We start from the raw sequence: 26,181 nt of genomic DNA, 5'->3' as shown, positions 1-26,181 counted from the left end.
AACCACTCCCTACCCTTCTGAGTCTTTCTCTCCCACCTTTCTAGCCACTCCCTTGTCCTGCCCTCCACTGCCTCCTCTGTCCTCCTGACCCAGGCCGGGGCTGATCATTAACCTGGAACCCTGACATGGGCACTATGAGGATGCAAGCAGTGGCCTGGGACTGTACAGAACAGTCTGTCTGTCTGTCGGGACGGACCTGCCACCATGGATGCCACTGTGAGCCCCAGCGTCTCTGCCGGGACCCCTGTGCCTCCCCTCCCATCAGACCGTGTCAATAATGCTGCGGACATCTCAGTCATTGTAATCTACTTCGTGGTGGTCATGGCCGTGGGCGTGTGGGTACGTGGGTGACCCAGGGGCAGGGGCAGGTGGAACCTAAGGGGGTGACTGAAATACTTAGGATAAATCATTCACCTTTTGAGCCTGTAAAATGAGGGGGCTGGACTAGCTGAGCTAGCTCTCCAACTATGACACTATTTTAGGGGCGCTTTCAACTCTGACAGTGTGTTCTAAGTTTCCTCCCAGCTGTGACAGATATTCAATGTTCCGTGTTCCAAGAGCCCTCTTAACCTGGATATGCTATTTTCTAAAGGGTGGATCAGACACTATGCTTAAAGGTCTTTCCAGCTGGAGAGTCTATGATCCTATGACTTGGAGAGGATTGATGCATGGGAAAGGGAGTGCAGGGAGGGAGCAGGAGAGCAGGAGCTGGAAAACCCAGGCTTAGACAGTGGCTCTGCTGCACCAAGGAAGAGGGACTGGGGCAGCAGAAACAAGGAAAGCGAGGGGGAGTTTCTGGGTTAGCAGTATAGTTCAGAAACTTGGGGAAAGAGAGGCAAGGGACAGTTTGAGGAAGTAAGGATGACTGAGGCAGCAGGGGATGGGAAGGTGGGTGGAGGCAGGGGCTGAGGCTAGAGGTCCCCAGGCTAATGGTAGGCTCAAGGGGCTGGGAATTGGGTGCAGGGTTGGGAGAACAGGGAAGGGACTTGGAGAAAGGGCCACCTATCAGGAATCATGAGGGTCTGGGAACGGTGGTGGGGAAGCAGAAGGTAGGAGAGCTCAGTGAAGCAGGGAGGGGGCATAGAATCCATAAGAGAGCTGGGGGATTTGGAGAAGGTCAGAGGGTAGAGTGTGAGGGGCTGGGCACCAGAGTCAGGGAAGGCAGAAAAGGGACTTGCCCAGTGGCTCAGGGTCAGGTACAGAGCTGAGAGGCCACATTCCCCAAAGGCTCACAGGTGTTCACATCTAGGGACTGAGAGAAGCCAGCTTGGGCTGCCAGACCTTCAGTGCCCTATGGATCCCAGTGAGGAGGGGCAGAATGCCTAGGGGTCTGGGACTCCAGAAGGGTCCAAGAGTTAGCTTCCTGGCAGCCATCCCTTCAGACACTGGTGACTCTGCCCAGATTCTCAGGGAGGCCCTTCTTATGAGGGAGGTACTTCTGGGACATGGCACCTAACCAGAGAAACTTGTTCTCAGGGCACACCCAGGGGACAGTGAAGGGGGTGGCTTAGCCAGCAAACTTCCCAAGTGGGTTCTGTGGTTGTATAGGTGACTGATTGAGTGAGGAGGCAGGAGTGAGTGTGGTTCCCTTGCTTAACTCTGGGTGGCTCAGAAGATGAGGGAATTGAGGATTAACACTTTAGGAACTGCTGAAGACCTTTTCCCTAGGAGTCAGTGACAGTACTGAATGAATTACCCAGGAATTGTCCAAACAAGACAGGGCTATGGCTGTAACCCAACCAGGGCCCTAGGATCATCACAGGCTCATTGACGAACTGGCAGAAAAGACCTTTAAAGGTCACCAAGTCTAACCCCCTCTTTTTACAGATGGGAAAACCAAGGCACAGGGGGGTCACACAATGTATTATCTGACTCCTAGGGTCCTTTCCTCTATCATGCTGTCCCCTCATGCATTTTGCCATTTAATAACTGAGCAAATTGAGATGCTGAACAACGAGGTCACCTAGAGAGGTTAGCAGCAGAGCCAGCAGCAGAGAACCCTGGTCCCATGGTTCCTAGCTCTGGGCTCTGGCTATTGGAGCCCACGGGGCCAGGACATGGAGCTGTCCCTAGGCTGGGTTGGAGGCAGAGCCAGATAGTCCATTGATGGGACCCTGTTTTCTGTCTGCCGTTTCCCCCCCACCCTACCCCGGGACCTTTGCTCCCAGCACCCATCGCTGGTGGTGTTCTTCCCAAGGGCCAAGCCTTCTCAGACACACTCTGTTAATCTCCTGTCCTTTCCTCAGCTCATCTGCTCTCTCCTGCCTCTGAGGTGTTTACACCTTCCCAATGTTCATGCCTCATTAATGGCCATTTAGTTCAACGCTGACCATTTCAGCTTTTATTCCTGCCCATAAACCTTGTTCTCTAGAGCCTGCTGCCTTGCTTTATGGCCCCCATAGCCTTCAGTTCACATTCTTTTCGCCTGGAGAGTTCTGAGAAGAACATCCCCTGTGCGAGATGCTATCTCCCTGCCTCTCAGAGGAGGACCCAGGACTGTCCCTGCCTGGCCTCTCCCCTGCCCTTGGCCAGCCTGCGGCCTGCCAGTCCTTCTTCTGGGGATTCTCCCACTTTGTCACAGGGATAACGGCCCCTCAGCGCCTGGGTCTGTTTGTTCCCACACACCAGTGTCTTCTTCCTTAGTCATTTGTATCGCTTTGCACGAACCTCCCTCAGCTGTCCTGCCAGCACATTGTGGAGACTGCGATTGAGAGCTGGGAGTTACCTTCAAGGCCATCTTAGTCACCCCCCTCCCAGTTTACAAGGAAGGAAACTGAGGACAGAGAGGAAGTATGGAGTGTTGGATAGAAGGCTGGACTTTATTTGAGTCAGGGAGGGTCTGGGTTCAAATCTCACCTCTGACTATTAGTAGCTGAGTCACCCTGGGCAAGTCACTTTTTGGGGTCACCATCCTCATCTGTAAAATGAGCTGCATGTGCTAGATGGCCTCTGGGTCCTTTCTGCTTCTAAGTTCAGACTCCTGGGAGCTTCAGGGAAGTGACTTATTCAAGGTCACAGTGGTGGAGTGAGGTACATGGCTGAGATGGGAAGAGAGCCCAGATTCTCTGGCTTGCCATGTAGTACTGCTTCTCCATCCCTTTTGAGGGCATGAGTGCCTTACATATGTTAGCAAGGAAACATTTATAAAGTGCTCACTATGCGCATGGCATTGTGGTAAGCACTTTCTAAATCATTTCTCATTTCATCCTTACAATAACCCTGGGAGACAGGTATCATTATTATTTCTACTTTACAGTGGAAGAAACTGAGGCAGACAAAGGTTTAGTGGCTTGTCCAGGGTCACAGAGATGGTGCTTGAGTTTGGATTTGACCTCATGTCCTCCTTACCCCAGGCCCAGCATTCTGACCACTGAGCCACCAGCCACCTCTGTTAGAATTATAGGATGTTTAAGAACTTAGAGTCTTCTGATGTTAGAATCATAGACAGTCAGGGGTGGCCAGGACATCAGAGATCATTCCATGCCCTTCACCAAGCATTTTCCAGGGGAGGAAACTGAAGCCCAGGGAGATTTAGTGACAAACTTGTTCAAGGTCATCTGGGCAGTAAGCCTCAGGGGTGACACTGATCACAGGATGGAAACTTTAGAACTGGGAGGGATCTGAGAAGTCACTGAGTCCAATCTGTCCATTTCACAGAGGAGGAAAACTGAGGCCCAGGGAGGCTGGGGAAGGGAGCCAAGGCTACCTAGGGGATACGTAGCAGACCCAGGGTTCAAAGCCTGGCCCTATGATTTCAAATGCAGCACTCTTTTGACTGTGCATTAGGAGAGCAGTGAGAGGAAGGAGGAATCAGAGGGAGGAGGGATTGAGGACCAGCTGGCTTGGAAGCTTCACTCTGATGCACTGGGCTGACTGGCAATGAAGTGAACGGGGGTGGGAGTTGTGTGGCCCTGGGGAAGAGGAGGCAATGCTGGGAGGTAGTGGGAGATACTGGTTTGGTAGCCTGACAGATCTGAGAGTTTATGCATGAGGGGATGGGAAGGAAGAGGGCGGGTCAGAGGAGATAGTCAGTCAGTCAGTGAACAAGCATTTATTACGTGCTTGCTGTGTCCAAGGCCCTCATGGACCTCCTGAGAAGGAGACAATATAAGTATTAGATTCATGGAGTCCATGGAAGGTCAGCTGGGAGGGAAGGGCCTAGCTCTGGGAGCCTGGGAAAGGCTTCCTGCCCAAGGTGGCATTGGAGATGAGGCTCAGGAAGTGAGGGGTGAGAGCAAGCCAGGCATGGGAACAGCCAATGCAAAGGCACATAGGTGGGAGAAAAGAGAATTCAATCAAATTTATATTTACTAGTTTTCTTCTCTGTGTAACAGGGTGCTGGTCCTGGAGTCAGGAAGACTCATCTTCCTGAGTTCAAATCTGGCATTGGACACTTACTAGCTGTGTGACCTTGGCAAGTCACTTAACCCTGTCTGCCTCAGCTTCCTCTTCTGTAAAATGAGCTGGAGAAGGAAATGGCAAGCCACTCCAGTATCTTTGCCAAGAAAACCCCAAATAGGGCATAAAGAGTCAGACAGGACTGAAAAATGCCTCAACAGTCTGTGTAATGCGTAATTTCTGGTCCCTACTGTGGTACAATGGGTAGGTATCTGAACCTAGAGTCTAAGAGGACTGAGGATATGGAATGTCAGGGTTGGGAGGGGTCTTAGAACAGAGGATGGCAGAGCTAGGAGGGGCCTTAGAACAAGGGATGTCAGAGTTCAGAAGTGAGACTTCCCAGAAAAGAAATCAAGGAAGTCCTTCTAGTGGAGGCATCACTGGATCTCCACCCTGAAGGGAAGCAGAATGATGAGGCCCCAGTGACATTCTAGCTCTTTCCAAGTGCCCCAACGTCTGAGGGGAATGGCCTTTGTACCCACACCAATCCCCATTGTGGCCTCTTCCTACATAAAGAGTTTGCTTAGATAACATTCACACCAATGGTTCCAAAGTTGGTCTAATTTGCCCCCTTGGTGGCTCCCATTTCCTAATTTCTAAGAGTCCACAGGTAAAGGCAAGTCAGTCAGTCAATAAACTTTTATTAAGCACTTACTGTGTTCCAAGTGCAACCAAGAGCTGGGGATATAAAGAAAGACAAAAGACAGTCTCTGCCCTTGAGAAACTCACAGTCTAATGGGGAGACAATATGCAAACACTACGTACAAAGAAGGTATAGCCAGGATAAATTGGGGATAATCAGTACAAAGTGGTAGAATTAAGAAAGATTGGAATAGGCTTCCTGTAGCAGATGATGTTTCAATAGCCTTGGGGAGGGACAAAGGCAGGGTAGTACAGTGGGGACAGAGCCTTGGATGAGTCAGGAGACCACCTTAGTCCTTTCCTTCAGTTTTCTCCCTAACTAGCTGTATGTTCTTTTGGTCAATTAGGTTTCTGAATCTTGGTTTCATCTGAGGAATGGGGAGAGTAATCCTCTCCCCACCACTCTCCCAGGGGTTGTTGTAAAGATCAAGTGAGACAGACAAAAACAAGTTTTGGGAAGTCTGGGATCTCACCAATGTGGCCATGCTTCCAGATTGCAGCTCATCCATATCTGTTCATCTTGTCTTGACTCTTATCCACCAACTCTCATAAATTAATCCCGGAGGGTTATTGGGCTACTAGATCTCAAATTTAAGGTGTCAGCAGCTTGTTTGTCTTTCTACCATTCACCACAGTCCCTGCAAAAACCAAAGTGTCCTCCAGTAGAGTCAAAGGCAATCTTGTATTTTTCTTTGTTCCATGGTTTGCTATGGCCAAACAACTCTTGGTGATAAGCCCCACTGTGCTTGACTTGGCTAGCTGTTGAACAGCAGACACAATTGTCTATTGCCAGCCCTGTACCCGAAGCCTTTCTAGCTTGGTAGGACCTGTGAGGACCCATACTCCATTGGTGTAGCTTTGAAGGCCTGTGTTCACCTCCACATCACCACGAGGGATCAGGTGGAGTCAAGGTGGGGCGTGATATGGAATGAGAAGGTCTTCTTTCCGTGGATCTCGTTAGAGTCTTCTGGATACCTATTAAGGTTCTGGTCTTATCCTTCTAGGCCATGCTGTCAACCAATCGTGGGACTGTCGGAGGCTTCTTCCTGGCAGGCCGGAGTATGGTGTGGTGGCCGGTGAGTGTTGATAGAGATGGTCCTTGGTTAAAAAAGATATTCCCCTTCTGGGGAATGGGCGGTGTTTCAACTTGTTCAATTCTAAAGAATCTCTATGTGTATATATGTGTGTGTGCACATGTAGTACACATTATAGAGTGCATACTGTATTACACACTATATTATATATAACTTATCACATATTATATAATATGGACATACATATATAAATGCATACACACATATGCACATGTATGTGTGTGTACAGATAGACAGATAGATGGACAGACAGATAGGTAGTCTGGATATTTATCAGAATGGGCCAGCCCAAGTGGTGCATTGAGCCAGTTCTCCAGGTAACTCAGTGCTCTAGCCCTGCTGTCCTCTGATCTACACTATCTCCCATTTTCTCCTGCCCACTGGAAAAACACCAAGGGCAGTGACTTGTGGGGTCAGGTGGGGAGGGCTGAGGTGGGGCCAGGAGCAAAAACAGGAATTTGACTTGCAATTATAGCATCCTAGACCTAGAGCTGAGAGGGACCTTATCACTTATCAGGTACAATGCCTCCATTTCACAGATGAGAAAACTGAGGTCCAGGAATATTGCAGAATCATTGATCTATCACTGACCTTAGAGGCCCTCTTTTCCAACCCCTTAATTTTACAACTCAGACCCATGGAAATCAAGTGACTCACCCACTGTCACTCTGATTCCAGGGCCATTGGCTTCTTTCACTGAACCATATTTGAAATGTCCCTTAGAGAGGCTTAATATTAAGAAAAAAGAAGAATCTGAAAGAGAATGTTTCTGTAAGATGACATCTGCATCTCTTTGGAGCAGTCCCTTCCTGATTTATTATTTTCAGGCATCACTTTTTATGTGTGCCATTTTCTTAATCCTCTTTAAAACATGACTTGTGGCTAAACAGTGAAGCACATTCCAAGGTAAACCTTGTCCCAGGCACCTGATCAACACCTAGGGGCTGCCGCAGTGTGTAAGCAGGCTGGTCTTTCTCTCTCCTGCTGCTCATCCATCCATCAGAGGGGTCCCTCTGTTTCACACTCCTATTTCCTCCCAGAGATTTTCCTTTCATGTTAACCTTCGCTTCCTACAAGCAAATGATTTCTAGAGGGGAACAAACAAAGACAACCAGGGTCAATGTCGGAGTTTGTTTGTAGGAATGTGTAACCGAGCGCACCTTCTTCACTGACCCCCTGAGTGTGGTACTGGCCTGGGGGAATCAAAGAAAGGGGAACCATCAGGAAATTTATGGGAGTGAGGGATCATGGGAGTATAGATTTAGAACAGGAGGGCCCTTAGAGGCAGATCATAAAATCCAAACCCATCGCTTTATAGGTGAGGAAACTGAGTCCCAAGGAAAGGACGTGACTTGCCAAAGGGTACCCAGCTAGCCTTTAAGTTACAGAGCAGGGACTCAAACTCAGGTCCTCTGGTTACAAATCCTGGACACTTTCCACTATAACATAATGTCTCTCCAGCAGGGATATAAGTAAAAGGCAACCTGCTGAGGTGAACATAACTGTGTGCATATTGTATCTCCCAATAGAAAGGAAGCAGGGATAGTTTCACTTTTTCCTTTATATTGTCAGTGCTTGGCCCATATTAGGTGCTTAATACATTTAATAAATGCTGGATGATCGGAAGAAAGAAGGCTAGGCAGGCTAAGGCGGGGGGAGGGAACAGGATATGATTTTTTTCTCCTCTTCTACAAGTCCAGCTGGGAGCAAGAAAGGCAAAGCAGAGATAGGTACCCTGGAAGTCAGTCAGAAGAGAGGGAGAAGCAGAGTCCTTAGGGCCTCCCAACATGATGTCACATAGATCCAAAGGCCCAAGACCTTTACCCAACAATGCCCAATCCCTCCAGATTTCTCCCTGGGCCTGAAGCTTGGGGGTTTATTGGTGAGGATGATAACACCAAAAGACATGGGGGTGCTGGTGGGGGTGCAGGGGGGAGGCTGGCTGCCAAAGATTTGTACAAGGGTTCTCCAATCTGGAATTGTTCTGCCCAACAAAGAAGCCTGACATTATCCTTTCATGCTTCACTCACCACTAAGCTAAACATGCTCTTAGTATACTCAAAGGGTTATAAATTCAGTTGTTTTTCAGTCATGTCTGACTCTTCGTGACCCCATTTGAGGTTTTTTTTCTTGCCAAAGATACTGGAATACTTTGCCATTTCTTTCTCCATCTCATTTTACAGATGAGGAAACTGAGACAAATCGGGTGAAGTGGCTTGCCTAGGGTCACATAGACAGTAAGTGTCTGAGGCCATATTTTATCCCAGGTCTTCCTGATTCCAGGTCTGGAGCTCTATCCACTCTGCCACTTATTTATTATGTCCCCTATTATTAATAGCAATAATAACAATTATGTACATAGCTATCTATGTATCATTTATATATTCATCCATCTGTCCATCCATCTATCCATCCATCCATCCATCCATCCATCCATCTATCTATCCTGCATCATAGTGGGTAGGGAGCTGTCCTTGGAATCAGAAAGACTAGGGTTATAATCCTGCCTCCATTACATACTGGTTGTGCATTCATTTAAGCTCTCAGGGCCTCAGGCAACTCTCTAAGATCAATGTCCAGAGAAAGCAGTGATCTGTCTACATTGGTAGGTTGAATTTCCATACCAAGGGTTTCCTTACACCAATGAAATCATAGATCTGGTCACCCCTCCCCAAAATCAACCTCCCTGTAGGGCTTTCAGGTTTGCAAAGCACTTTCCTCACAATTGAAGTAAGGGGCAGAGATCATGCCTTGTGTTGTTTTTGTGGTCTTCACAGTATCCTGTACATAGTTGAAGCTTGGTTAATATTTGTTGAAATCAATTGGACTCCAGGGCTTCTCTGGGCAGGGTGAGGAGAGTCCTTCTAGGTTGAATCTGGGGGCTTATTTGGTTTGGACCCTTTGGGAGTACCCAGGACTTATTGGAGTACTAGGGTGCTTCTTGGACTTGGGGAAGCCCCAGACCTGGTTAGTTGAGAGAGGTCTAGCCCAGCATGAACCACTGGAGAGGAGAGCTGACCTAGAGGGCTTCTCTTCCCCGAGAACTGGGACCCAGAGCTAGCTGACAAGGGTTAGTCAATAGCTGGGGTCAAGACTTAGATGGCAGCTGGAGTTGGGGGGGGTCAGCCTAGGTCTCGAGGTCAGGGTTAGGTTTGGATCTGGCCTGGAAAAGGGGGAAAGAAGAATCTGAGGAAGGTAGCATGTTATGTGTAAAGCCTCTTGGACTTGTTTCCAGGGGATCTGGGTTCAAATTCACACTTACTATCTAATCCTAAACCAGCCACTCGACCTTTGGGAATACATGCACAAAATAAGGACAATAGTGCTGAGAAAAAAGCACTGAATTTGGAGTCTGAACACTTGGTTTCAAAAATGAGGGAGAAAATAAGCATTTATGTAGCACCCACTATATATCAGGCACAGTGCTAAGCACTTTTACAAGTATCTCATTTGATCCTCACCACAACCCTTCAATGTAGGTGCTATACTATCCCCACTTTACAGTAGATAAAACGGAGGCAGATGGAGGTCATTATTTACTACCAGGGATCATGGAAGGCACACTGGATGTCTGGATCCTAGATGGTGCTTGATTTGGCCTTCAAAGGGGCATCCAAGAAGAGGCAGCAGCCAGGTCTTGGGATCAGGAAGTTAGACTCCTTGAATCATGGAGATTCAGGGAGGGAAGGTGTGTTGTAAGCCACAGAACAACTATCCTTGCTTCCCACCTTAGTCATTTACTACCGCTGTGATCTTGTGGGTAAAACCTCCCTGGGCTTCAATGTCCTCTAGAAAATGAGGAGGTTCAACTAGATGGTCTAATACTTCAAGAGAGTTCACCAAAGTCCAGTGAAGCTCTAATGTCTAAGCTAAAAACCAAGCTATGAGGATGTGCCGCTGGCCAGGGTCCTGAAGGGTTTATGTAACTGACATGGGGGTTAGGGGCTCTAAAGCCATAATGCTCCAGTTAGGACTGTTGAATTCTGTGTATTCAATATTGAAAGCCAAGGGAGGAGAGCCTCTAGGCTCCCAAAGACCTTCATGCCACGTCCCAGACATAAACAGGTGTCTTTAAATACCTTGCTGTGGGGGGAAAATTTCTAGTTAAGTAGCATACAGCTGTGCAGGAGTTCCAGTGACATCCCCCACCCTGCTTCCTTAAACCATAGAATGGTAGAGATGGAATGGTTTTTAGAGATACTTTGGTCTAGCAATAGTTCTGCTGGATCATATGGCTCAAATTCTTCCTCTTCTACTTACTTCTTACTGTGGAACCTTGGACAATTCAGTTAACCACTCCTGGCCTCAGTTTCCTCATGGGTACAATGAGGGGGTTGGAATCAATGTCCTCTAAGGTTCCTTCTAGCTCTGAAGCTACAAACACTTGCATTTTACAGAAGAGGAAACAGGTTCAGAGGGAGGAAGTGACTTATCCCTGGAGACACAACTAATTGGTAGGAACAGCAAATCTTAGAATCCTGGTATCCTGGCTTCTAATCTAGCACTCATTTCCACCAGGCTGAGGAGCCATAGGGAGACATTGAGGGGCTGGTAGGTGGCATAGTAGATAAGATACTGGGCCTAGAATCAGAAAGACTCATGTCCCTGAGTTCAAATCTGGCTTCAGACATTTCCTAGTTGCATGACTCTGGGCAAATCACTTCACCCTGTTTGTTTCAGTTTCTTCCTTTGTAAAATGATTTCAAGAAGGAAACGGCAAACTGCTCCAGTATCTTTGCCATGAAAAAGCTAAACCTCCAAATGGGTTCACAGAGAGTCAGATATGGCTGAAAAATGAAAAAGGGAACAGCATACAGTGCCTGGAACAAAATTGTCCCTGAATAAATGCTTGCTGAGTTAAAGGTCTCACCCTTGGGTGCCAGAGATTTACCATACAAGAACCAGATGGGAGGGGTGCAGCAGCAGCTCATCCAAGAAAGAGTCTGAAGCTTTAGTGGATAGTAAACCCAGTCTGAGTCAGTAGCATGATGTAGCTGCCAGGAAAGTGAATTTTCTAGTAAACAAAAGAGGAGACAGTCCCATCATCCTCTACCCTAAATCCACCACTATGGGAGGATTGTGCTCCATTCTGGGTGTTGCAGTTTAGGAAAGATGTTGATAAGCTGGTGAGAGGACACAGGGAGGTGACCAAGATTCATAAAGGGCCTCTAGATCATAGCATAAGAGGTTCAATGAAAGGAATTGGGAATATTTAGCCCAGAGAAAAGGAGACGCAGGGCTACCATAACATCTGACTTAAGTATGTGAAAGACAGTGATGTGCCTGAATCCAGAAAGCTGGACTAGAAATAATTGGTGGAAGTTGCAAAGAGGAATATTTAGGCTTGAAATCAGATAAAACTTCTTAACTACCAGAGCTGCCCCAAAGTAGAGTGGACAGGCTGGGAGGTAGTGAGCTCTCCATCTTTGGAAGCATTGTAAAGGAAAATCTTTTTAGGTATGGGTTGGATTAGGTGCCTCTAAGGTCCCTTCCAACTCTGAAATTTGGCCAATTCAGGATGGATTGGAGAGACATGGAGGCAAGGAGGTTCATTTCAGAGGCTATCAAAACAAGCTGTGTAAATAGGAATAGCTCTCTGATTTGGGGGAGGGTGGGAGTGGGAATGAACAGGGATGAATATGAAGGCCATAGTGAAGGAAAGGTCTTGATGGGGGGGGGGGCGGGGAAGGAAGAGGGAAGAATCAAGGCTGACTCCAGGGTTCTGAGCCTCAGAAAATCATAATAAGGCCAGCTAGCACAACCTCTCATCCTTATTTAAGGTCTGCCATTTTGTTTTTAATTAAGACTTTTGATAGTTTTTGGTTTTTAATCACCTTCATTTCCAAATCCAAGGTGCACCCAAGTCTTAGTGCAGTTTTCATTTATTAAAGACTTAAGGGAAGGGGGAAGGATAAAAGCGCTTATTGAGGCCCTGTCATGTGCTAATTTTATAAGTATCACCTCATCTGATCCTCAGGACAACCATGGGAGGTAGGTGCTAATGTTTTTATGTTATTATTTATAGCTAAGGAAACTGAGGCGCACAGAGGTGACTTGTCCAGGGCCGCAAGTAAGTGTCTGAGGCTGGATTTGGACTCACATTTTCTGCCTCCAGGCCCAGCTTGAAGCTTTGATATATTAAGTATACATAAGAGATATATTAAATATATCTCTCCTGACTCTCCTACCCAGAAGGATATTCCTTATAACAAAGAATGAAAGAGAAAAAAGAAACAAAGCAGTTCATTGAAACTAACCAAATGCACCAGCTTAGTCTGACAGTATATTCAGTGTTCCACACCCATAGTCCCCCACCTCTGCAAAAGAAGGAAGAGAGGTACATTTAGAAAAGAACTCGTTTCTTTAGAGCCAGGCTCTAGGGCTGCCAAAGTCCTTTCCTCCCAAAAATCCAGTGACATGGGTATTGCAAACATGATTATCCCCATTCTAAGGATGAGGAAACTGAGGCTCCAGTAGGTGATGTGACTGGCTTCCAATCACACGGCTGGAATTGCCCAAGGCAGGATTTGAACCCGGGTTTCCTGTGATCTCTCTATTATTTCTCCATATAAGAAAACTGACAGAAACTACCACAGAATCACAAGACGTGGGAGCTGGAAAGGAGCTCAGAGATCATTAAAGGCAGCTCCCTTATTTTAGAGAAGAGGAAGCAGACTCAGAGAGGGGAAGTAACTTACCTAAGGGCATAGAGCTAAGCAATCAGCCAATTCACTGAATTTATTTAGTGTCTCCCACGTGGCAGGCGCTGTCCTTGGTGCTGAGGGGCAACGACAGAGAAGAAATAGTTCCTGCCCTCCAGGAGATTACATTCTAATGGGAGTGGGGAGTAAAGACACAACATACAAACGTTTAGAGATATACAAAACACACAGAGAACAGACACAAACCATCCCATGAATTTGGCTGAGAAATCCCTGGCCAGATCCAGGGTGCCCACTGGACCCCAGAGCCAAAGCTGAGGGAGAGTGAATCGTGAGAATTAGGGATGAACTGGGGACAGTTAATCATTGCTGGAAATCGCACCCTTAATAATCTAGTGTTAAGATTAATAATTCATCCAGAGCTAAAGATTAGGTGGGAAGATAACAGACAGAAAGATAGGTGCTGATAAGAAGAGCCCTCTGAACTCTGGCCTCTGCAGCGACCTATGCCTGACTAGAAGAATGAAAGCCAAGTAATGAGCAATCGACAGGCGTTTATTAAGCACCCACTCTGTGCCAGGCACTGCGACGATAAATAAAGACAATAAATGAAACAAGCCCTACTCACAAGCATGTTACAACCTATCAAGGCCAACGAGTAGAACAGATGGAAGTATCTTCAGAATAGCTTTAAAAGAGAGTAATTACAAGCATATGGAAAGTAGGTAGTGACGAGGTACTTGGGAGAGAAGATACCATCAGCCGTGGGGATCAGGAAAAATTTCACAAAGAAGCCAGTGCTTGAGCCAAGTCTTGAAGGAAGAGAGAGATTCTATAAGGTTGAGGTGAGGGGGCAGTGAATTCCAGGGAGGGGGCATAGCCAGTGCAAAGGCGTGGAGGAGGAGATGGAGTATTTTGTATAAGGAACAGAGAGAAGGCCATTTTGGCTGATAGCAGGTGTGAGCCAGGTGATGATGTCCAATGAGGCTAAGAAGGGAAATTGGGGTCAGGTCATGAAGGACTCTAAAATCCAAAGAGAGGAGTTATATTCGATCTAATTGGAGAGGAACATGGTCAGATCTATGCTTAAGGAAAATTTGGGAAGAATAGACTAGGGAGAGACTTGAGATTGGAAAATCATTTAGGAGGTTGTTATAGTAATCTTGATGATGACCTGACTAAGATGGTAGCTATGAGAGTAGAGAGAAGAAGTTGCATTTGAGAAATGATTTTGTGGTTGAGTTGTTTCAGATGTGTCTGACCTTCCACGACCCCATTTGGGGTTTTCTTGACAAGGCTGCTTGAGTGGTTTTCATTTTTCTTCTCCAGCTCATTTGACAGATGAAGAAATTGAGGTGAACAGGGTGAAATGATTTGCTCAGGGTCACACAACTAGGAAATGTCTGAGGCTGGATTCCAGCATTCTATGCACTGCACCATCTGGCTGCCCCGGAGAGATGTTACAGACAGAGAAATGGCAAGATTTGGCAATAATTAGATACGTGGAGTGAGGGAGAGTGAGGATAATGCCAAAGTTACAAACCTGGGAGACTGGAAGAATGGTAGATACCATGTACATATGTTGAGGAGCATTGGCCGGAGAAGGAAGTTTGGGTTTAGGAGTTAGTGGGGTGGTAAATGGAGCCAGAAAATCAACTCTTGGTCACACCCTTTCCAGAAACAATAGTAATACACATGTGGTAATTGGTTCCAGCCCAATGGAAATATGCAGTACCAATTCAAGTCATGGGACCATTATTTGAATTCCATTGAAACTGCTCTCTACAAAGTTACTAATGATCTCTTACTTGCCTAATCCAATGGCCCTTTCTGAATCCTCACTCTCCTTGACAGCCTTTAACACTGTTCATCACCCTTTTCTTGAAACTCATACCTTTAGGTTTTCAGGATACCAGTTTCTCCTGGTTCTCCTCCTACATCTCTGACTACCCTTTCTTGGTTTCCTTTGCAGGTCTTCTTCATCCAGGTCGTACCCACTAACTGTGGGTGTCCTCTAGGGTTCTGTCCTTGGCCCTCTTCTCTTCTTCCTCTACACTGCTTCTCTTGGTGATCTCATCATGGATTGAATTATCATCTCTCTAGTGATGATTCCCAAATCTACGTTTCTTGCTCCAAACCCTCTGCTGACCTCCAATTTCACATTTCCAACTGCCTTTCAGACATCTTGAACTGGATGTCTAGGAGACATCTTAAACTCTACATGTCCTAAACTAAATTCATTATCTTTCCCCCCAAATCGTCTCCTCCTCCTAACTTTCCTGTTACAGCCAGGGCAACATCCTCCTCCCAATCCCTCAGTATGGAAACCTAGGAGTCATCCTGGATTCTTCATTATCTCTCACCCCTCCCTGCTGTATCAGATCTTTTGTCAAGGCCTGTCAATTTCATCTTTGCAGCATCTCTCACATGAACCCCCCTCCTCTGACATGGCCCACACCTTGGTACGGACCCTTGTCACCTCATGCCAGAACTATTACAATAGCTGCTGGGGAGGGGGAAACAGATGGCCTTTCTGCCTCAAGTCTCTCCCCATTCCAATCTATTGTCCATTCAGCCATCAATGAAATTCTCCTAAAGCACAGGTTTGGCCATGTTATTCTATCATTTCCACACCCCTGCCCCACCCAATAAACTCCAGTGGCTCCCTATTGTCTCCAGAATCAAATAAAATATCCTTTCCTTGGCATTCAAAGTTCTTTATTATCTAGCTCTCTCCTACCTTCCCAGTCTTCCTTCTCCTTACTCCCCAATACATACTCTTTGACCCAGAGACACTGACCTCCTGCCACTTCTACAAACCAGACCTTCCATTTCTTGGCTCTGACTGCCTCCCATGGCTGGAACACTTTTTCTCCTCATTTCAACATTCCCTTGATCCCTTCAAGTCCCAACTAAAATCCCATCTTTTATAGGAAGCCCTTCCCCTCTTCTTAATTCTAGTACCTTCCTGTTTATCCAGTACATATTTGTTTGTTTGCACTTATTTGTTTGTGTGTTGTCTCTCCCATTAGACTGTAAGCTCCTTGAGGGCAGGGACTGTTTTTTTTGCCTCTTTTTGTGTCCTCAGTGCTTAGCAAAGTTCCTGGCACATAGTAGGTGCTTAATAAATATTTCTTGACTTTTAACCACGTGATAGGTTCTGACTGTATTGATTTGATGATGGCTCTCAGAGTGTGGTTGGTGGTGGTACATTTGGCAGGAAGGTAGCAGGAGTGAATCACATGGTGTGGGGAGTCAGTGAGCTCCTGTGAAGTGGATATTGCAATACTATTTGGAGACCATCTCATCCAACTCCTTAATTTGTCAGAAGAGGGAGATGAGGCTCAGAGAGGGAACCCTAGGTCCCACAATAAAATTGTGGTAGAATACAACCTAGAACTTGGTGTTCTTGTGTTCTCCATGAACCATGCAATTTGTTACTTAAATCAAGACAGCTCCATCCTGTTCCCTGTTTCATACACATGCATCTTCTCTTCCCAGCAAAACCATGATTTCCTTGGGGGCTTTTGCTGCAGCCTCTGCAGCCTTACTGAGCCTAGGGTTGGACACAGTGGATGGTGCTAAGGAAGCACAGATTTTCTGATGGATCATCTGTCTGGATCCTCTCCCCTCAGCTTCTCCCAGCCCTGGGAGATTCCATAACTCTCATGAGCATTATCTCAGAGTTCCTCCCATTCAGGTTAGGATTAAGTCCAGATTGAGCTCCATCTTGGCCAGGTCCTTGTTCTCTATCATGGCTCCTGATGATGACCAGAGCTCCAGTGAATGGATCTTTTATGAGATGATCTCTAAGGGTCCAGCATGAGGGATTCTGACTTGGTTTGTCTTTTCTTCCAGATTGGCGCTTCTCTCTTTGCCAGTAACATTGGCAGTGGCCAGCTTGTGGGGCTGGCTGGAACTGGAGCAGCATCAGGCATTGCTATAGGAGGCTTTGAATGGAATGTGAGTAAGAGACATGGAATGTTGGAGTTAGGAGGAACAGCTCCAGATAGAGAAGAGAAAATGTTGGAGCTGAGAGGGCCTTAGGACATGGACGGCAGAGCTGGGAGGGACCCTAGAACAGGGGATGTTAGGGCTGGGAAGGCCCTTGGGATATGGATGTCAGAGCTTGGAGTTGTTTTAGAACAGCATAGTCAGAACTGGGAGGGGCCCTAGAACAGGGGATGTTAGGGCTGGGAGGGTCCTTAGAACTAAGAATGTCAGGGCTGGGAAGGCCCTTAGAACACAGAATGTCAGAGCTGGAAGGGCCCTTAGAACAGAGAATGTCAGGGCTCTCCAGGTAATGTCAGTGCTGGGAGGGGCCTTGGAATTGAGAATGTCAGATTTGGGAAAGGAATATATTTAGACCAAGCTCCTCATTTTACAGAGAAGAAAATTAAGGCACAGAGAGAAGAAATGACTTGGCCTGTGACATATAGCAAATTGCAATAATATCATTGCTACTTTTATCTTTCTTTTGACCCCACAACCACCCCCCCATCAGCTCTTGTCAGTGATGTGGCCCTTCCATCATTAAACATTTTCATTAGATTGTTTTTGAAAGGTAAGGATGTAGCCTTATCTGGGGCTCAGAAGATCTTGCTAGCCTTGGGTCTCTACTGAGAATGTGGAACCTTCTGAGTCTTCTTCATTGTCCACCAAGTCTAGTCCCCACTGGGGCCATTGAATGGGGAGTCTTCCAGACTATATGTGCTATCCAAGAAATTCTATCCTTAAGCTTCTTTATGGTCAAAGGAAAGGAAAGCCTGAATTATATTGTACTGGATGCCAAAAGACATCTCTGGGTCATCTGTTGACCCATCTTAGTTGAAACTCTCTGGGGTCATTGGGTTCTCAGGTAATGCATAGGCCAGGATGGGAGACAGATTGTGCAGTTTTCTAAAGGCTTCCTTCTTGGTTTCAGGCCCTTGTGCTTGTGGTTGTCTTGGGCTGGGTGTTTGTACCAATCTACATCAGGGCTGGGGTGAGTATTTGTACTCTGTGACTTGGTTACCTACATGCAAGTGTTGAAGGTGGGCTGATAGAATCCTGGGAAACACATGTGACTTTTCCCAGTGAGGCAGTAGAGAAAGTTTAGCTTTCGGTCTTTGGCCCCGAGTTCCCAAGGTATTGACTGGCTCAGAACCACAGGATTTCATTGATGGAAAGGACCTCAGAACCCATACAGTCCAACTTCTACCGGGATGAAAATTCCTTCTGCATCACACCTGGCAAATGTTCATCTGGTGTCAGTGTGGGGGAAGCTACAAAATAATGAGAGAGTGTCTGTGTGCATGAGAGAAGTGGTCTGCCCACAAGTACACTTGTGAATGGATACAACAGTTTAATGTTTGTGTGTATATGTGGAAATGTGTGGGAGAGTGTGCCTACAAGTGTGCATATGTGTCAATGTGGAGGTGTTCACCTCCAGTTGTGTCAATGTGTGTCAATGTGTGTAAGTGTGCACCAAGTGCTGGTTTCAGAATTTTTTCCTGTGTCTGAGAGATTCCAGGCATGTGTGAGTGTAAATGTGCATGAGATTGCCGATCCAACTTTCTTCCAAAACCTTCCTGCTGTTCCTTCTCTTTCCTTACTAAATGCTTAATTGCTTCACCTATTTGTTTTATGCACTGGTTGTACTTGTCTCACCATCTGCCTTTTCCTTTCCTTGGGTTCTGCTCTTCAGGAACCTTTTTACCTTACTCCTTTTCCTCCTTCCCATTGATCCCTCCATCTCCTTTCACACAGATGGTTCTCCTTTGGCCTCATCTCTAGTTCTCCCAAATTTCTCTTTCCCAAATTCAATCTTCAGCCTTCTTTGCAAGTTGAATCCCCTTCAGATCACAATTTCCTTTTTCTGCTTGTTCATTCTGAGTCCTTCTCTTTTCTGTTTCTCCCACATAAGTTGGAAGTAGTTCCTGTGTGATTGTAGGAATATGTATAGGATACACTTTGCTCTTCAGGGTTCCCAGGATTCAGAGTGTGCTTCCATATATGCACCTAAAGAAACTTGTTTCTTTATTATAGTACCTTTATTATTTATATATAATACATCATCTTTATTATCCATGAGCAAATAGACTAGTGGGAATTCTCAGTCAAGCCAGAACTTACTCTAGCCCAGCCATTACTAAACTAGGGCCTGGGAACTCAGAATTATGGATTGATGCTATCTTTGACAAGGTAAATTTCCTGTCTTTTAGAATTCTATGTGACTTTTCTAGTACTGATTTTATATCTTGCATATATTACAGGTGGTGACAATGCCAGAATACCTAAGGAAGCGATTTGGTGGGAAGCGCATACAAATCTACCTGTCTCTCCTTTCTTTGATCATTTACATTTTTACCAAGATCTCGGTGAGTTCTTCTCCCCTGACTATGCCATTTCAGTGAATGTCTTTGCTTTAAGCTAATTGTATCCTCTGGCTGATGAGAATTAAGGTAAACACACTGGTGGGGCCTCATGAGTTATACAACTTAGGAGTACAGACCCACGGAGTTTTTTTGACCTGGGGGCAATCCTAGGATCATCTATGATAACACAACTTTGTAATATTTCCTCCTCTACCACCCTTCTCTTCCCTCATCTCCTTCCCATTCCCCTTCCTTAATAATTTCCGTTTCTTGAACACAGCAAGGTTTACAAAGTGCTTTCTCCATGGCAACCCCTTAATGCAAGAATTATTGTGCTTGTATTACTGATGTGAAAATGGAGTTCCAGGTGTCACAACTTCCCATGGGCATCAGTTCCTCAAGGAGAATTGTGGGATTTGAGCCTCTAACCTAGGTGTCCTGACTCCTGCTATACCATGTTGTTACCTCTCCTGTAGGAAAGGAGAAAGATGGAATTTTGTGAAATGCCATGAACCTGGATTTAGCAAGATAAAAATATAAAATTCTCCCTTACATGGAGATGAATCAAGAGATAGAATTTATCATCCATCCATTCATTCATTCATTCATTCATTATCTTTTTGAATGGTATAGGCTGAAAATATAGTTGGAGACTGAGTTTCAAGAAATTCATTGGTATAGGATCTGTTCTTCTTCAGAATTCAAATAGATCTGTGACTTTATGGGTGGGAGGGTTTTCTCCAGCAAGGCAGAAACCAGCCACTCCCAGTCTCAGAGTTCAGAGGGCCCTTGGAAGTCATCTAGTTCAAACCTCTTATTTTTCCAATGAGAATATGGAAACCCCGAGAAACTGAATTGACTTGCTTGAAACCAGCCAAGCAGTAAATGAGAGGTAGGATTTGAATCCAGGTCCTTGGAGTTCCCTGTCCCTTGTCACTGATTTAGGATGACAAAACAAGGAGCAAGACAGGATCAGCTTGGGGGGTGGGGCTGTGAAAATAGTTGAGAGGATTTCTCTTGGGAATAGAGACTGAAATCTTCACATATCTTCTTTACTTCCTTCTTCTACTTCTGCTTTGGCTTCTTTACAAGTGCAATTCAATTTTATCCAACTGAATTCAATTAAATAAATACTTACCAAGTGCCTAATATGTGCGCTCATCATAGGGTTGTACATCATTCAGTCAGTCAATGGTCAACAAACATTTATTAAGGTCAGGCACTGTGCTAAGTACTCGGGGTACAAAAGCGCAGAAAATAGTCCCTGACTTCCAGGATTTACAGCCTAATAGGAGAAACTACATACACATATGGAAATAAATAGAGAAAGAAAGGAGAGAAATTAGATCTGGACTCAGAAGATGAGGGTTCAGATTTCTGTGCTTACTCTCTGTGTGACCTTAGCTAAGCCATTTCCTCTCTCTAGGTCTCAGTTTCCCCACTTGTAAAATGAAAGGGTTGGCTTTGATGGGCTCTGAGATCCCTTCCAGTGGGGACCTTCTCCAAGGTAGTATGCTAATGGCTCTGGTTAGATGTGCTTGCTGATGCGTGTGTAGTAAGCACATTGTAGGAGGGGAGCTGGGCTCAGCCCTTCTCTGGAGCCACCAAGTCCACAGTTCAGCTGGTGATGAGGGGCTGTGAGTCACAGTTGCCATGACAGACCACTCTTTGCCCTCTGCATCTATGCTTAGGATAATAATATAAATTAACCTAAAAGTACTGACCTTTCTCACCTCCCTCCTCCAACCCCTTGACTCTGGTTACTGATTAAGCTAGACTCACCCTGGAGCTCCCCAACCATTTGTAAGGCTAACCCAGGCTTGGATGCTGGCAGAGGCTATCTGCATGCACATGGATTTGTCCTCTGAGTTTGACAGGGACTGGGATGCTAATGGGGCTGTCCTCAATGTGGGTGGTGTAGGTGACTGCCCTCCCAGTGGGATTTCACAGAAAGCCTCAATCTGAGTTGGGAGGACCCTCAGAGGCATCTAGTCCAACCTGTATGTAAACAACAATTTCCTCTGCCATACCCCTGACAACTGGTCCCCCAGCCCTTGCTACCTCCCAGGGCAGACACTTTTAAAAAAATAGTATTTTTTTGCCACTTCTATGAAAGACAATTTTTTTAAGCATTCATTTTTGCAAGATTTTGAGTTCCAAATTTTTCTCCTCCTCTCCCCTCCCCCCTTTCCCTAAAAGGATAAGCAGTTTGATAGAGGGTATATCTATCAAGGGCAGCCACCTTTAGACAGTTTTTATGGCTAGGAAGCCTATTTCCTTTTGTGTTTGTTGTTCACTCATTTTTCAGTCTTGTCTGACTCTCTGTGACCCCAACTGGCATTTTCTTGACGGAGATATTGGAGTGGTTTGCCATTTCCTTCTCCATCTCATTTTACAGATGAGGAAACTGAGGCAAACAGGATGAAATGTCTTGACCAGGGTCACACAGGTAAGAAGTGTGAGGCTGGAATTGAATTCAGGAAGATGAGTCTTCCTGATTCTAGGCCTGGTGCTCTGTGCACTATTGTGCCCCCTAGTGGTCTATCCTATAATGGTCTTTTTGTCTCACCTCACTGATGTTGGTTTGGCCTTCTGGCTTCAAGAAGAGCAAAGCTAATCTCTCTTCCACAAGACAGGCCTTCAAGTGCTTGAAGGGAGCTGCCATCCCTGCCCCCCCAACCTGAGTCTTCTCTTTTTCAAACTAACCACCCTCACTTTCTTCACTCAGTCCTCATGATTTGACCTTGATGTCCTTCACTTTTCTGCTTGCCCTCCTCTGGCTCCTCTTCAGAGGGTCCAGGAATCTTCCCATTCCCCTGCATGGCACCCATAAAAGCAGACCTTCTCAATTACTGTCCAGAGCCTGAAGGTTCATCCACAGGGCTAGAGTTCTCTTCTTCCCTTCTCTGGGCCTCCATTTCCCTTCTCTGTAAGATGAAAAAGTTGGACTGGATCTTTGAGACTTTCTGTATCTAAATTCTTTTAAAAATCTTATGACAAAAAGAATAAAAAATAAAGAAAAAGTGCATCAAGAAAACCAGCCAGCCTGACACCATATGTCCTATTCTATACCTATAGTCCCCCACCTCTTCAGAGAGTGGAGGGAGAGTCAGTTCTGAATTCTATGGCTCTGTGACTCCAGAGCAATGTCAAGGCTCCAGATACAAAGGACTCTGAGACAGAGAGAGAGAGAGCCCAGGAACTTGGAAATACAGGGTTTTAGACACTGTAGGGGGAGATGAAAACTGTATTTTATAGATGGGGAAAATTTCAATGATGGGCCCAGTACAAACCACTATTTCAGTAGGTAGGAGAGAAGGGGAGGGAGGGAGGAAAGAGGGGAGAGAAAGAGGGAAGGAAGGAAGGAAAGAAAGAAAAGAAGAAGAGGAAGAGGAGGAGGGAGAGGAAGGGAGAGAAGAGGAAGAAGAGAGAACTAGAGGAAGAAAAGGAAGGAGAAGTAGAGGAGAGAGAGGGACCAACAGAGACAGAGAGAGAGGGAGGGAGATGGAGAGACAGACAGACAGACAGACAGACAGACACACACACACACACAGATAGAAACAAAGACAGAGAGAACATTCAGTTGTGGAGGGAGTGGCAACTGAGCTGGGTCCTTGATGGAAAAGAAGGATTTCGACAGAAGAAGAGGAATGAATGACTTTCTCAGGTGCTTACTAGGTGCCAAGCACATAAGTAGTGGGGATATAAATCGTCAAAGGGAACTAGTCTGTGTTTTCAAAGACAACTCATAAAGAGAGCCCAGTCGTAGAGTGGATGGAAAGGCCAAGGAATCTCAAGAGTTAACTAGTCAGGCAGACATTGAGGTTCAGGGCTTCTTAACGATGTAACATCCTTAAGTGAAAATTCTGATCTTAGCATGTGACTCCCCAGGACTCCACTCCAGAAGCTTCCTGTTGCCGCCAGGATACACTTCAGATATCTCTCTTCAGCCCCAGGCTAGCCTCACAGTGTCGCCCTCCCTGCCCCCAATTCTTCCATCCACCCAGCCTGGCCTCTCTCCACTCCTTTGCAGGGGCCATCCCCAATGCCTGCAATGCACTACCTCCTTATCTCTGCCTCATAGACTTTGTCACTTGCTTTGCTATATGGTTCCAGTGCTGTTTTCTATATGAGGCTTTGCCCAATTCTCCCAACTTCTGGTACCCTCCCTCCCCAAACACCTTGTATTTTCCCCCTTTGTATATATTTATATAGAATCCCTTTCTATCAATACTGTAAACAGTTATATATGTGCTTGTATCCCCCATTAGAATGAAATCTGGAGATCAGGGGTTGTTCATTCTGGATACTTGTATCCCCATTGCTTGGCACATAGTAGGCTCTTAATAAACATTTGTCAGTTGATCGGTAGGTCAGATGGTAGGGTAGCACATGGGTAGGTACTGGTGGGATTCCAGAAATAGAGATGGGGAAGACAGTAAGGTCTAGAGGACCCTAGGAGGCAGTAGCAGGGAAGATGGCTAGTCAGTCAGCAAACACCATGTGCCAGGCACTGTACTAGGGATACAAAAAAGAGCAAAAAACAACCCCTGTTCTCAAGGAGCTCAGGAGCCATGTAAATAAATATCTAGGAACATACAAGACATACAGAATATAGGAAGGCAAAGCCTGTTGTTCTCCATGTCATCAGAAGGAACAGAGGCAGTAACTCACATCTTATCCAAGCCTTGTGAGCAGTCATGTAGGAGATGAGGAAGAGGGGCTCTCAACGCACAGGGGATGGCTCTCACCAATGCATGGACCTGGCATTGAATCAGTGAGGGCCCTGCCAGATTCCAGCTGAGGCTGAGTTCTCCTTAAGCATCCTGCCCTCTTCCTCCCTGGCCATCACTCAGAATCCCGGAGGGCTAGGATGCCAGAGGTGGAAAGGCCCTTAGCGATTATCTTTTTCTCTCCCCTCAATTGACAGATGTGGAAACTACTTAGCAAAGACCACACAGCTGACTGACTGTAGCAGGATAAGAACCCACTATGTGACCTTCCACAAGGAAGAGGCAGCTGGTGGGACAGTGGATAGATCACTGGACCAAGACCTAAATTTCAACTTGAGTTAAAATCTGGCCTTAGACACTTATTAGCAGTGTGATCCTGGGCATATCACTATTTACTGTTTGCCTCAGTTTCCTCAACTGTAAAATAGGGATCATAATAGTACCTACCTCCTAGGGTTGTTGTGAAGATCAAATATTTATAAATACTGTGTATTATTAAAGAGGTAATATTTATACAATCTATAATATTATTTAAGAGATAGTATTTGTAAACAATGTTTAACACAGTGCCCGGAACATAGTAGGTACTTAAAAAGGCCTATTCCATTTCATTACACAAGTACCTTCCTCTCTGTGGGCTTTACTTTCCTTATCTGGAAACAAGGGAGTTTGATTTTAACTGGATTGGGCATTGATCCAGAGAATGTAGAGAGGAGGATGATGAGCATGAGGGAGGCCTGGCATCTAAGCTATAATAAAGATATTTAATTTGGAGAAAAGAGGACTTGGGGGGGATGGGACATAAGAGCAACTTTCAAGCATTTGAAAGCTTACCTCATAGAAGGAATAAACCTCTGTTTGGCCCCAGAGGGCAGAGCCAGGACCATTGAAAGGATGTTGCAAAGAAATGGATTTCACCTTGTTATCAGGGAACACTTCGGATCAATGACAGCTGTCCCATAGTGGAATGGGTTGGCTTAGAAAGTTGTGAGTTCCCTGTCACTGGAGGTTTTCAAGCACATGCTTCTCATGATGTAGATTCTAGTATCAGCCAAGAATTTTGACTAGATGGCCTAAAGCAGCTTTTAGCTCTGGCAGGTGATAACTTTGGGAAGGCACATCTAATTATGACACCTTAGTTAAGAAGCAGGTGGTTGCATTGTTGATATGGGGGGATAGAGAGGAAATGATCTGAAATCTTTGGGGGCTCTATAATCAATCATCCCAGTCCCACAGATGCTCTTGAGTGATTCCTGGGAACAGCTGGGCTTCAGGAATGAGAGCCATCTTCTCAAAAAGTATTTATGAAGGACCTACTATGTGCCAAGCACTGTGCTAGGTGCTAAGGACAAAAAGACAAAATGAAGCAGTTCCTGCCCTCAGGATGCTTACCTTCTGCTGGGGTATACAACTTGTATACTCCAACTTGTTCCTAAGAATGTGGTATGAATCAATGATTTCATTGGCCTAGAGAGTTCCTGGAGGAGGAAACTCTTCACTAATGTAAGTCAGTGCCTCTTCTGCAACTTATAATAGAAGAGACTTGGCTAGAATTCTGAGGAGATAAGAGATTTACTCAGGGTCACACAGGTAAGATGTCAGAGGCAGGACTCAAACCCAGGTCTTCCTTGCTGCTATACAACACTGTCTCTCATATGCAAAAGTGACAAAATGAATATGAGGTGATTACTTGGGGTGTCAGGGGAGACACTATGGGCCACCAGGAGAGTCCTCAGGTGGGAGGATATGTCCAAGCTTTCTCAACTTGGGCAGTGTGAGCAGAGTGAGGATGGGAGAGAGGGTGTGGATGGGGAGTCAACAAAACTTGACAACAGACTGGGGATCTTTGGAAGGAAGATCCCAGGGGAACTCTGAGGTGGTGATCCTGGGTGCCTGGGAAAATGGCGACTCCATTTACCTGAATGGGGAAGTTTGATATTGGCATGATGCTAAAGTACCATGAATTCTATCATGTACGCATTGACTGTGATGGCCCTTTCTCTTTTTCAGGCTGACATCTTCTCAGGAGCCATGTTCATTCAGTTGGCCTTGGGAATCAACCTGTACCTGGCCATCATTATTCTTCTGCTCATCACAGGCCTTTATACTATTACAGGTAAGATATGGGGAAGAGGGGGAGCAGTCTTGGAGTGTGCTGTGTGTGGCCAGCTCTGTGCCAGGCACTTTGGAGAAACACAGAGCAGTTGGAGTGGGAGAGCACTTTCTGCTCTCAAGGATCAAGGGTTGGTTGGAGAGAAAATTTACATCCAAAAAATTATTAGGTATTGATATAAGA

The 26,181-nt window shown here is 45.8% G+C and overlaps 1 protein-coding gene across 4 annotated transcripts in view; it reads left to right on the top strand.

Moving 5' to 3' along the window:
* Positions 1–204: 204 nt before the first annotated feature.
* The window catches only part of LOC118847401 (sodium/glucose cotransporter 1-like), a 55,662-nt gene continuing 29,685 nt past the window's right edge, over positions 205–26,181 (top strand). For all 4 annotated transcript variants that reach the window (XM_036755879.1, XM_036755871.1, XM_036755861.1 and 1 more), the window contains exons 1-6: positions 205–339; positions 6,045–6,116; positions 16,655–16,759; positions 17,721–17,780; positions 19,051–19,155; positions 25,896–26,001. In XM_036755879.1, coding sequence (XP_036611774.1) covers positions 205–339; positions 6,045–6,116; positions 16,655–16,759; positions 17,721–17,780; positions 19,051–19,155; positions 25,896–26,001 — 583 coding nt within the window. The remainder of the gene's footprint in view (positions 340–6,044; positions 6,117–16,654; positions 16,760–17,720; positions 17,781–19,050; positions 19,156–25,895; positions 26,002–26,181) is intronic.

This window comes from Trichosurus vulpecula, chromosome 1, assembly GCF_011100635.1.
Source record: "Trichosurus vulpecula isolate mTriVul1 chromosome 1, mTriVul1.pri, whole genome shotgun sequence".
In the NCBI taxonomy this organism is placed as follows: Eukaryota; Metazoa; Chordata; class Mammalia; order Diprotodontia; family Phalangeridae; genus Trichosurus; species Trichosurus vulpecula.
Note: the sequence above shows the minus strand (reverse complement) of the source record. Positions and strands in the feature narration are given on the sequence as shown.